The 12,922-nt window shown below is 39.7% G+C and overlaps 1 protein-coding gene across 1 annotated transcript; it reads right to left on the bottom strand.

Annotated features, from left to right (window-relative positions):
• Window positions 1-268: 268 nt before the first annotated feature.
• LOC139444197 (uncharacterized) lies at window positions 269-6,102 on the bottom strand. The gene is made up of 2 exons (XM_071225105.1): window positions 6,015-6,102; window positions 269-1,422 (listed from the first exon to the last, which is right to left on the bottom strand). Exon 2 carries the CDS (start codon window positions 1,334-1,336, stop codon window positions 269-271), a length of 1,068 nt encoding a protein of 355 aa, XP_071081206.1. The 5' UTR covers window positions 1,337-1,422; window positions 6,015-6,102.
• Between the last annotated feature and the right edge of the window lie 6,820 nt (window positions 6,103-12,922).

Genomic DNA, 12,922 nt, shown 5'->3' on the forward strand with positions numbered 1-12,922 from the left:
CCATCCTTATGTACAAATACCTGGATCTATCACAGCCTTGGTATGAGCATAGAAACGCGAGTTTCTCATATTTGACAATCTTCTACATTGAGGTAAACAATATATAACAGAAGCACTTTCTCGAAAACCTTTGATTTTAACACACAGATTAAATTATTTTTATACATTCGCCACATCCTCAACCGCCTCTTAAAGCCATATATACACATGTACATATTTGAGCAAACAGTTGTGTCCTCAGGTAGGTTAAACATTGCAAGTATTGAAGTCACGCATTCACCTGCGTTAACTCTCGCTCAAAGTACAAATTGTTGTCCGTCATCCTTTTCTTTACCTTATGACGCTTGTTGACTTTGACAATACCGTCTTTTCCATTAGATACATGGTTCTCTTCCTTGACTTTGGTAATGAATCGTTCGTCACTCATTCCTGCTCCCTCTGCGTCGGAGAAGTATCCGTGCGCATCAATGGCTTCCATCTTGGTTTTCATTTGTTCGTAATTCTCGGAAACCCCAGTCCCATCAACAACATTGTTCTCGGAGTTAATACTGACATCGGTGTTCTGACGCGAACCTTGTTTCTTCTTCTTTTTCTTTTTGCCTTTGAGAGACAATCTGGATTCCGAATTCCGAATCGGAAGTAAAAGTGCACTTTGGGTGTTTGACCTTTGACTGTCAAGGACGTTTTCAGCTCGTGGAGTGGATATGTCCTTTGAGATTTCCCGATTGAGGGGGAGAGATACCGACGTGTCTCGTCTTGTGTGCGGACTGATATCTCGGTAGAACTTTGTCGGACTTCTTTGAGTGGCCAGACTCCTGACAGTGATCTGGCTTGTTCCACTACACATTGAATTCCGATCTTTGATGTTCGGTAACTTCAAATCTCCAGAATCCCTTTTCGAAATTTGAGAAACTGGGTATGAACAAGCTTTGTCAACCGGAGTCGGTGTCTCAGTATCTCCGTCACGATCGTACCAGAATCCAAGGTTGGAGGGACAGCTCGGAGAGCGGCACAGATTGGACCTCTGGTCCTCTCTCCGGGTAGGAGACATCCCATTGGACAGACTGGAAACACTATTGGACTTGGCCTTCCCGGAGATGGCGGGTAGCTTGACTGGACTACTGGACACAGATGAAGCAGCACTGGGCGGAACTCGGGCTATGGCTCCTCTTCTGCATTCAACGACCGAGTCGGAGTCAGAGCAGGAGCCTCGTTGTGAGATTCGTGGCAGGAAGCATTCGTCCTTAGATCCGGGCATACAGGCTGGTCTTTGGGAGGCCTCGGTGAGAGCAGGCATGGTCAACTTGGGTCTGTGGACGGACAGACGGATGGACATAGGAGACTGTGCTCTGGGGCTCGATCTCCCCTCTAAGATGTTAGCCTTGAATGGACATAATCACAGGCATCAACGGAGGTCAAAATCTGTGGAAAAAAGACATCGAAATTAAATTTAGAAATACGGTTCTGATGGATAGTTCAATGTGTTTAATATTCACAGGACTAATTACGAAAGTAGTCTCACTACCACCTTGAATGGGATCATGAAAAACGCAGACATTGAAAACGTAAATATATAAATATAAAACGCCAAAGTCAGAGAATAAACAGTCTCGATAATCTACTGAAACAGATTCCATTGGGCTTGAGGCAAACTTGCGGTGAGATAAATATGAATGGATCACATAGGTAGGGTTCATATTTGTATACCTTACACCAGCAAGTGTAAACAGAAGTACCAATGTACAATAAATACAATAGTATTAACAGTTTGACGCATACGTATGACTGGAATATTAGTAGTCAGTTAGCAAGCCATGGTACCATAATGTACAAGAGTACCATAGAAACAAATCCAAACGCCTTTACAGCATGATATAAACCTGAAAAAATAATGTGTATGTCAAATGCAACTGAAAGAAAAGACTACAAATCTCTTGAAAGCTTCCTATAACAAATCAAACTACCTTGTCACTTTACCATAGATTTGAAAGGATAACCTATGTGTACCCACTTGTCTCCCTTCCAATGTAACATAGACCATTTCGTGATATCCTTATAACGAGTTCATACATGGCTACATGAGAAAGTGGCCTGCATGTGCTTTTGAGTATAATCAAAAACTAACTATGTGCAGCCGGGAACAATTGAGGCTCGCTTCAAAGCAAGTGGCTGTGGGATTAAGAGAATGTAACCAGTAGGGCTATATAATCCATGTTTCTACGTAGGTCTCCCTGGATTAACCCTATAATGCAGATTTACAGAATTTCGTGGCCTTAATCGCGGAATAATACAGCGATTTCTACCTACGTTCGACTTTGCTGTGACCTCGACAAATTCACACACTGCACAACGGGTTTAACATGTTGCTATAATCACATAAAGTACAATACTCAACTGTGATTGATATATTCCTATCATGTAATGTTAACACGGTGTATCTCAGTATCTCTTTTACAAGCAGGTAGTACACTGAATGTTTGAAAGGCGAATCGTACCTGTTTATTGTCGACATACATTCATATGGGTACCGTTATATGATTATATAAGTATGTTTGTTCTGTAGTGATTGAATACATGTTGATATCAGTTTACACAAAATAAAATGATACACGCATTTTCTAAGAGTGGTACAAGCGGGGATTGAACAAACCATTTTCTACTCAAAAACTGTCATCGATGATAATTATTTTCTACTCATGAAACGCTCAAAACGCTTGGGTTAACTCATTAGTGTGTATTTAAACAACAGTCTCAGTTCCCTGGAGTGAGTGAGTGAGTGAGTGAGTGAGTGAGTTGGGTTTAACGCCGCTTTTAACAGTTTTCCAGCTATACCACGGCGTGTCAGCTTGATATGGGAGGAACGCCCGAAGTGATGCAGGTCTCAGACGTTTACCCCTTAGGTGAAACCCACGAGCACGGGTATGGTGCTGATAAACCTAGAAACATAATCGGGGCGAATCGGGATTCGAACACACAATCATAGATTTTCTCTGCAGTTCCCTGTATGTTTCCCGGGTATCTTGCCTATTGATTACGAGGTGTTTTGTTTTCACATTAGCCTCTCAACCTACCTGGTACCCATTCACTGCTAATTGAAAATATACACTAATGTTGGAACGAATAGACGCTAGCAGGGCAGGTCCAAATCACTTGCACTATCAAAAGTAGTTGCGCATGAAACTTATTATGTAGCATTTACATATTAATAAAATCTCTATTTGTGACGATATACTAATTAGAGAGTTTGAATATTGAAATGCAATAAGAAAAGAACAATCAGATTGAAGGTATTATACATACATAATATACCATCATTTATATAAACTTCACACTAATATTTTGAATGAGTTTGATGTACATTACTACCGATAAGCTTATCAAAAGAGATGAACGGAAATAATCGGATTGTTAAACAGTCAAATGCATATAAAGGGAGTCCTTTGGTCCATTTAAAGATAACAGGAAAAGCGGGTCTCGTTCTAAATGAAGACATTGAAGCATAAATCTGTAGTGTCAACAAGTACCTTGCAGACCAAATATTTAGACAACAATTATGACTGACAATGTCAATAGTTTATACACGAGCTTTAACCTTGATCAAACATTGCATCTATCATTAGAAGCATCCTATATAGCGTCGATAGGGTCTCGAGAGAGTATTATGTCATAAGAGACGACCAGTATAGACATCTAGCCGGCCAAGGTGTTGGTGAGGTCAGGGCCTTGACGGTGAAATTAACACATGTACATATCACGAAGGCCACGTTGTGTCGCTACATAACTACATGTGTAAACGTGGACAACAATGTTATTAGATAGATTAACAGCGTTTGTTGGGGTTATACTAAATTACAAATATATCACGTCGTTTAGAATATCAGGGTTGATGTTTTGGCTGAAGAATTTCCGATACAGGTAAAATAATAGAGAAATATATAAGGTCATTAGTGGTGGCGGGTACCCGGTAGGGGTTGGTGGGTTTGCGCTAATGATTATTGCAAGCGTTCACGTGTTGTGCAGAACACACAGGTTTGACTCCCAAAATGGATTCTACTACTACTATTCATTTCATAGATCATGTTCAACAGTTATAAGTATATGGATAATTGGATAAATGAAATCACCAAATTCACAAATAGGAAATAAACGAAAACTGACAGTCGATACATAATACCCTTGCATAAAAAGTCGTTAAACAGTCAGAAAAAAATCCGCTTTAAACGGATGTATTAGCCTAGAACAAGAAGTATGTGTAATCTAATTCTAACCATACGACAGCTCCGATGTTTCTATAAAACAAATCCATCTATGATTCAGCACCACACACAAAACAGACCTTACCTCCACCCCAGTCATGTCAAACACAACTGAACTGGACTGAAGGAGTTGCCGTTGAATGGGACTCTGTTCTTGGGGCGTATCGTGGATACAACCATTTCAGTGAATCGCCATGGTTGTCCTCTTATGTCAATAAGAACAGGTGATAATGATTACTAGTTTTGTTATGAAATGAACATGCCCACGTTCTGCTATGTTATCTTAACGTGTCAGACAAAGACTCGTGTTCATTTCAATAAGGAGTTATGCCCGTACATACACGAAGCACCACCCCACGGACAGTTAGCCGTCACTTGCTTTAACCTAGACACATGCACCCACACACAACCGGTCAACTATTAGCAGCTGGGTGAGGTGTATTCACCGTCTTTTTAAGGTTTTAAGGCTACGGTGATCTACATCTATCCGTAAGTGTCCCTGCAGTAACCCCGTGTGAATGCCATGTCCGTTCTCTAACCAGACGCCGTGACCTTGAATTATTAAAACGCAATGTATGGATAGACGCTTCATCTTGACATTCAATTAATACAAGGAGTATAATATTGAATGTAGCACTCTATCACGTGTTTGCATGTCAGTCATGGAGAAATGCCCATATTGTACCCAGAGTCTTACCTGTGGTGACCTACAGCCTCAGTTTAAACAGTAACGTGTATGGGTGCATGAAGAGAATGAGCTATTGGCTTATTTTTCAAAAATATATTTGTTTAGATTTAGAAGCGCCCACTGTTATTATTAAATTAAATTTGTAAAAAAGTTTACGTCATTCGTAAAAATCTACTCATGCAATTTTTAAATCTAGTAACAGTCGTTTTTTGGGTAGCTGACATATCACCACATAAGTAATAATGCATTGCAATTTGTTCTGGTGCGAGTAATTTTACTAATGTGGGGAATCTGACCCTGGCCTTCGGCTGACGAGCGAACGCTTCAACAACTGCCACCAGGAGATGAATATTATGAAACACCTTTTATTAAAGATGCATATAAGTGTGGCTATAGCCACAGTAGTTTTAATTTGTCGACATCTGATTCATACCGGGTTTCCTACTGTTCGTATATCTACTCAGTATTCAATTGATCTAAATTGCTGTTTCTCAATTTTAATGAAATATAAATTGTCAGTGTAAGAGAATAACCAGTCTAGACTACCCCCCGAAACAGATTCCATTTAGTGTATATCTACAATACACGCGAGGATGATGAGCTGGGGATCAGTGGGAGCCTATGTCACACAAACACTAGATATTGTCTTTCATTGTCATATGGACTTGAAGTTAATCGTTATTGAAATATAGAAAGAAAAAAAAAAGAAAAAGAAAATGTGTATAATATATAATTGTTCCATTACCAAATATTTCAGGCACTTTAGTTGATGAATAACATTAAACCATTGAATTGAAATTTGTTTACGATGGATAATTTTTCCAAATAGGTACAAGACACCATAGATGTACTTTAATGATATATAATTATGTTGTGATAATAAAATATTTACGTAAAAGCTACATGTACCGTCCATCTACACCTTGTAGTCTCAGCCGTTGCTAACGACGCATAGCGTTGCATAACACTTTGAATAATTAACTATACAGACATAATAATAACAATGACCGGTGTCTATTATGAACGAAGAACTATCAACTGAAAAAACACAACCAGTATGTTATACTCACATCAAGAAACGCGATCCATGATTTATATCCAAGAAAACACACAAACATCAGGAATCACAAAGTAAAACTAGTTGGGCCCATTTGTGACATGACCATTCAGTGCCCCACACCACAATCCTACAACGAATACAACTGTATCCGACGGAGACTATAATAGCATTAGTCCGATACTGGGGGTCTTACCAGATATACTGTTTGAATGCACCACTAAACGACACACTCAATCCCTAACCTGAACAACGTAGGAAACATCAGCCTTCTTTCACTCATTGCAAGGGAGGTAACTGCTTCCGTCAGATGAACACTCGCCCTCGCAGTTCTGTTATTGGTTAAGTTCAAAGTGGATTACTCTGACGGGTTATCGAGGTTTGTCACTATCCATTTAACGGGCGTCAGGGTATCTTGGAGCACGCACCTGGTTGAAACTTTGACAGATATGAATATAAATTTTACCCATAAAATACATTTCAATCGAGTAGGTACTGTTGCTTCTATAGGACAGAATGCCATGGGATAAGGGCAAGAGCTAAAGGGATAGACACGTTATTGGAAAAAATATCCAGCGCTTTGGTATCTATTGTTAAATCAAGCTTGAAATAAGCTCCGCCGAGGGGACGTTTCTCGACAGTACGGTAAGTTAGCGTGACTGGTTCGGGTAAAGCTTAAGGTTCACGACAGGGAAAATTGGCGAGCCGCTGTTGGTACACAACATTGTAACTAAATAGACTTCAACTTGTCTTGAGATGGACTCTTTATTCACACATACCCAGATATACTTGTTGCAGTGGACACTGACGAAATAAATGATGTATCATTTATTTGAAATCTTGGCTTGGCATTTAGAGGACGGTACAGATCGTAAAGATGTCAAACCTTTTTTTTCTTCTTTATTGTTTGTCACAACATTTGAATCGGTTATATACCATTCCCCACCCATAAAAATAATGCCTAGTCTCAAACTTAGCATAAACTGCTTTTATGTGATATCATTATGCGAAGAAATCGAAATCGGTGACAGTTCATGTTAAAATATATTTTAATTAAAGTTACTTTCATTAACGGGGTGTCCCAGTCATCAAGCACACACATTAGCGTCATAACCACATGCGGTTTAATCTCCTCCAGAACCTGCGTCCAGACACATATGGCAATCGCGGCGGCTTAGCAATGATGTATACGTAACAGCGTTGGTGTACCTCCTCGCCTCGAACGCAGATCGAGTAATCAGCCACATTGAAAGCACCAACTTTCCGGAAGGTGTGGCTGGGACTGAATGGTCACTAATTAGGAGATGAAGGCGACGACCGAGGTCGCGGTCAGCGGAAATGTTAAAATGCGTATTAATGTCAGAGTGAGAAATTGTGTGAAGGTGTGAAGATGCGCATGTGTTAGGGGAGGTAAATGTATGTGAGGATTTCTAGTATATAATTTGCATGAGGATTAAAATGTGTTTGTGATTAAAAATGTGTGAGAGGGTGAAATGCGTGAAGATGAGAATGTGTATGAAAGAGAGAATGTGTGTGAGGTTAAAAATAATGACGAAAAAGGCGAAATATGGTGTAAAGGTGAGAACGTGTGTTAAGTTGAGAACGTATCTGAGGATGACAATGTGTGTGAGGATGACAATGTATGTGGACGACAATTTGTGTGTGGATGACAATGTGTGTGTGGATGACAACGTGTATGTGGATGACAATGTGTGTGATAGTGACAATATGTGTGTGGATGAGATTGTGTGTGAGGATGACAATGTGTGTGTGGATGACACTGTGTGCGAGAATGAGAATGTGTCTGTGGATGACAATGTATGTGAGGATGACAATGTGTGTGAGGATGACAATATGTGTATGGATGACAATGTGTGTGAGGATGACAATGTGTGTATGGATGACAATGTGTGTGAGGATGACAATGTGTTTGAGGATGACAATGTGTGTATGGATGACAATGTGTGTGAGGATAAGAACGTGTGTGGAGATGACAATGTGTGTCAGCATGACACTTTTTGTGTGGATGACAATATATGTGAGGATGACAATGTGTGTGTGGATGACAATGTGTGTGTGGATGACAATGTGTGTGTGGATGACAATGTATGTGAGGATGACAATGTGTGTGTGTGTGTTGTTGACAACGTGTATGTGGATGACAATATGTATGGGGATGACAATATGTGTGAGGATGACAATATATTTGTGAGGATGACAATATATGTGAGGATGACAATGTGTGTGTGTGTGTGTTGTTGACAATGTGTGTGAGGATGACAATGTGTGTGAGGATGACAATGTATGTGGATGACAATGTGTGTGGATGGCAATGGATTTTGTGGATGACAATGTATGTGTAGATGAGAATGTATGTGAGGGTGACAATGTGTGTGAGGATGACAATTTGTGTGTGTTGTTGACAATGTGTGTGATGAGGACAATGTGTGTGTGGATGACAATGTATGTGTGGATTAGAATGTGTGTGTGTGTGTGTGTGTTGTTGACAACGTGTATGTGGAGGCCAATGTGTGTGGATGACAATGTGTGTGTGGATGACAATGTATGTGGGGATGACAATGTGTTTTGTGGATGACAATGTATGTGTAGATGACAATGTATGTGAGGATAACAACAAGGTTTGTGAGGATGACAATGTGTGTTTGGATGACAATATGTGTGTGTGGGTGACAATGTATGTGTGGATGACAATGTTTGTGAGGATGACAATTTGTGTGTGTTGTTGACAATTTGTGTGATGATGACAATGTGTGTTTGGATGACAATGTGTGTGAGGATGACAATGTATGTGTGAATGACAATTTGTGTGTGGATGACAAAGTGTGTGATGATGACAATGTGTGTGATGATGACAATGTGTATGTTGTTGACAATGTATGTGAGGATGACAATGTGTGTGTGGATGACAATGTGTGTGTGGATGATAATGTGTGTTTGGATGACAATGTGTGTGAGGATGACACTGTGTGTGTGGATGACAATTTGTGTGTGGATGACAATGTGTATGTTGTTAACAATGTATGTGAGGATGACAATGTGTGTGTGGATGACAATGTGTGAGTGGATGACAATGTGTGCGAGGAGGACAATATATGTGAGGATGACAATGTGTGCGAGATTGAGTGAGTGAGTTGTTTATAACGAAACTTTGAACAATTTGTAATATCGCGGCGAATCTGCTTGATTGGGAGGAAATCCCGAAGTGAAGCATACCTTTGACATTTGCCCGAAACGACTCTTTGAATCTATTATAGCGGATATTCGAGACTGATTATTCTCTAAGAATTGACGTTTTGAATTTGATAACGTTAGAGAGACTGGGAATAATTTTGAAAATGAGAATACATGCCATGATGCGAGTGTGCTTTTGTTTTGGAATGTGTAATGTATGAGATTATTTGTCAGAGAGAATGAAAGTAAGTGTTAAAATGAAAATATGTGGTGTGAAGAGAATGTGTGTATCCTTAATTGTGTGTCATGTCGTAATGCTGTCTCGACTGTACATACACGGCAGATATGCATTTGTCACGCGATCACAGCAGTTTCTGAACAAAAGCATTTTAATCAGAAACGGTTCCTGTTTATATAATGTGCTCTCTTCATCAGTGCAATACAATGCAGTTGGTAATATGACGACTTTCATATGCTACTGAAACCAATTATGAGGCTATTGCGTGAGTTGTAAAGTACACACTGTCCGTCGTAGGAATGTGAGTTATATTTAACACACATACCAAGGTAATATTGGATACACTTATGCATGGTGGGATAACATGTAGAGAAATCAGAACATAGGGTGTCTTTCGGTTATACCTGTCAACAAAACATGTTAAGTCAATAGAACCACCTGAAGCAACCATCTCCGAAATGTCAATACAAATACTAGGTAAGTAGTCACCCATAAAATGCCATGTTTGCCTGTCGTTTGAAAATAGATCTTTGGTTGTACTCTGCTCAGTCCAAGAAACATATGAATGATAATTTCAAGTTTTCCACGACGATAAGCCTTGATATTCTCACTTAGTTGCCTGAGAAGATGAACATAATATTAGCCATTAATTGGCTGACCTTTCGGGAAGTAGTCCACCAGTAGGATTCCTTTGCAATCCCCGAAAACGGAAGCCTTCACTTTGCCGGTTGATGGAACATACTTCGTTTTCTTCGAAAGCGGAGACGTTAGATGTTTCCACTGCTTTGACTGTTGGTTAGTCTCTGGTTGACACTTTGTCTGCATGGATGGCTGTTGGAGTTAACTCTTTCAGTTGTAGATACAGCGATGTCCATTTTGTCCATTTTCACAAACAGAATACCTGGCCACTTTGATGCCGGCAGAAATGTGCTTTTGGGATGTGTATTTGGTTCAAATGCAGCCCTTTAAGCAAGTAAATTATTTTACTATATTCATGCAAACTGTTAAGGGTGTACTATACACCCTTCGTAGTTAGCTTCAGAACTTTTCCGCCACTCCTCGTTTTTAATGCAGACGAAGCAGATTGTTCAATAAAAGTGTAACAAACGAGTACATATGCTCTCATGAATGATCTTTCCGAGGCAAGAGCATCCACTACCCTTTTTATCAAAGTCTTGTTTCCACTAGCAACTAGGCTTTGATACAGGCTAGTGGCTACACTTGCCTCGGGAAGATGCTCATGTACAGACCCACTTTACTTTTACCGACCAGATTAGTAGGTACCTGGCCGTGAGCTTCTGGGCTGTAAAGTATCGGCTGGCGATGATGTATCCTCTTAGGCATTGGGGTATTCTTATTCAAACCGGCATTAGTTAAATCTAATCCTATCAAATATTTTTGCCCACGAGAAAATAAAAAAAAGATATCCCACGTAGAAGTGGGGATAATCAATGCAATCAACGATAACCGTTATTAAACTATATGTACCTTAGGACAGTATGTCAGTCGTTAAATCAAAATAAAAGTGAGTGAGTGAGTTCCAGAAATATCACGGCCGGGATACCAGATATTAAAATATCGAAAGCGTTAAGTAGGACAATTCAGGCTTTTTCAATGCATCATGAAGATTAAGATTAGGGTATTAGTTAGACTACGTAATATAACAGTAGTCCATGCTTTGATTAATGCTTAGTTTCAAAACTAAATTCCTTATGAATTTTGAGTTAGTACATGTCGCTGATATCTGTCACCTTAATCGCGTAAATGGGTGAAAAATATATTTACGCCCACAGAATAGATTTGTTGCACTTTGTCACATTGTCAGTGAATTCATTTTTGGCCAAACGTATCTTTTTTGATAAGTTTGGTCTGATTTTGTTTCATGTCAAAGAGGTATGTATATGCATATCTTAAAGCTTTGGCATCTTGCTGCATCATGTTATACAGTATTCACGGATTTACCTTGGTCTAAACATTTGAGATCCCTGGGTAATACGTTTGGGGAGATTCTAGTTCTTAAAATGAGTGTTCCAGGGTGGCCCCTGTACCGATAACAAATGAAAGGTATGTTTGATGGGGATATATTTGTTTAAGTCGAACCTCTGTGATTGAGCTCATATTATTTGTGTCCATTTCTTATCTAAATGCGTATAAGACGCAAATCTGAAAACACTGAGTGTAGTTTCATTATAGTTAAAGATGCTTACAAATTTCTTGGCCGTGGTCAATAATGCAAATAAACATTACACGCTCAATTTAGACGCATACTAGTGTTATGTGTTTCACTAAAATCGTTATACCTTCAATACCTATCTAGCTGTTAAATACGAGGGTTGATTGATAGATAAGGACATAGAAGGAATTGCGTAAAAGTGAACTATTTTGTTGTGGACATAGCATGATGCCATGGAGGTATGACACAAAAACGTGAGTCAATTGAGCAAATTGTTCGCTGTGAGTAACATAATTTGTCAGTAAAAATAGCAGGGGTCTGTGACCTTTGGAAAATGAACAAGTTTGGAGCATGTAGTCATATATATGCAGAAAAGGGGGCTAAACACCAATAGCCATCCATAAAGGTATGCGTAGAACATAAGGGGAGGATACCTTAAAGGGTACCGTAAGGAGGTGGGGAGCAGAGTGTTAGCGTGACAGAGAGAGCCTTGAAGGCGACCTCCCTTTCCAGAAGGCCTGTCAAGACAGAAACATTGACAATAAAGAAAGAATAGGTTCGATGCATTCCAAAACTGCTGACATCTGATCAAAAATGTAACAGACACAAAATGTCACGTGATACTCCAGCTCTGTCTGAAGCTGACCCAGACAGGTTCCTGCAACGATCTGTGACTATGTATGAAACCTGGGTTCACTACTTCAAGTCTGAGTCCAAAAAACAATTAAAACAGTGGAAGCATTTGACATAATCACCACCGAAAGGTCAGATAAAGGGTTTATGTTATGCTGCATTTTTAGGCAATTGCGGGTTGAATTTAAGACAAAGAGAAGTGGAAAATTGAGAAAAGGTGTGCTCTTCTATCAGGACAAAGCGCCAGTGCACAAATCAGTTAAAGCCAAGGCTTCAATCCATAAGTGTGCCTTGGAACTTCTCCAGCACCAACCTTATTCTCCTGATATGGCCCCGTGAGACTTCCATCTGATTCCATCATGAAAAATGTTCTAGCCGGAACCCATTTCGATTCCACCTTTGGCGTTATAGCAGCTATGGAGAAGTTTTTGAAAGCCAAAAGAAGGATTTCTACGAAACTGGGATAGAATCTCTTCAGCACCGTTGGCTAAAGTATTTCAACGTCGAAGGAGAGTATGTTGAAACATAAATTACTTTAGCTCAAGTCTTTCTATGTGAGGCTCATAATTTATCAATCAACCCTCGTATATAAATCTGCCTATGTTCCCACTGACGTAGACCAGGAGGGCATTATCAGCGGTACATGTCAAAGTCAAAGTGGCGTTCGAGTTCGATGTGATCATAA

This window comes from Haliotis cracherodii, unplaced genomic scaffold (assembly GCF_022045235.1).
Source record: "Haliotis cracherodii isolate W230 unplaced genomic scaffold, xgHalCrac1.p SCAF_5, whole genome shotgun sequence".
In the NCBI taxonomy this organism is placed as follows: domain Eukaryota; kingdom Metazoa; phylum Mollusca; class Gastropoda; order Lepetellida; family Haliotidae; genus Haliotis; species Haliotis cracherodii.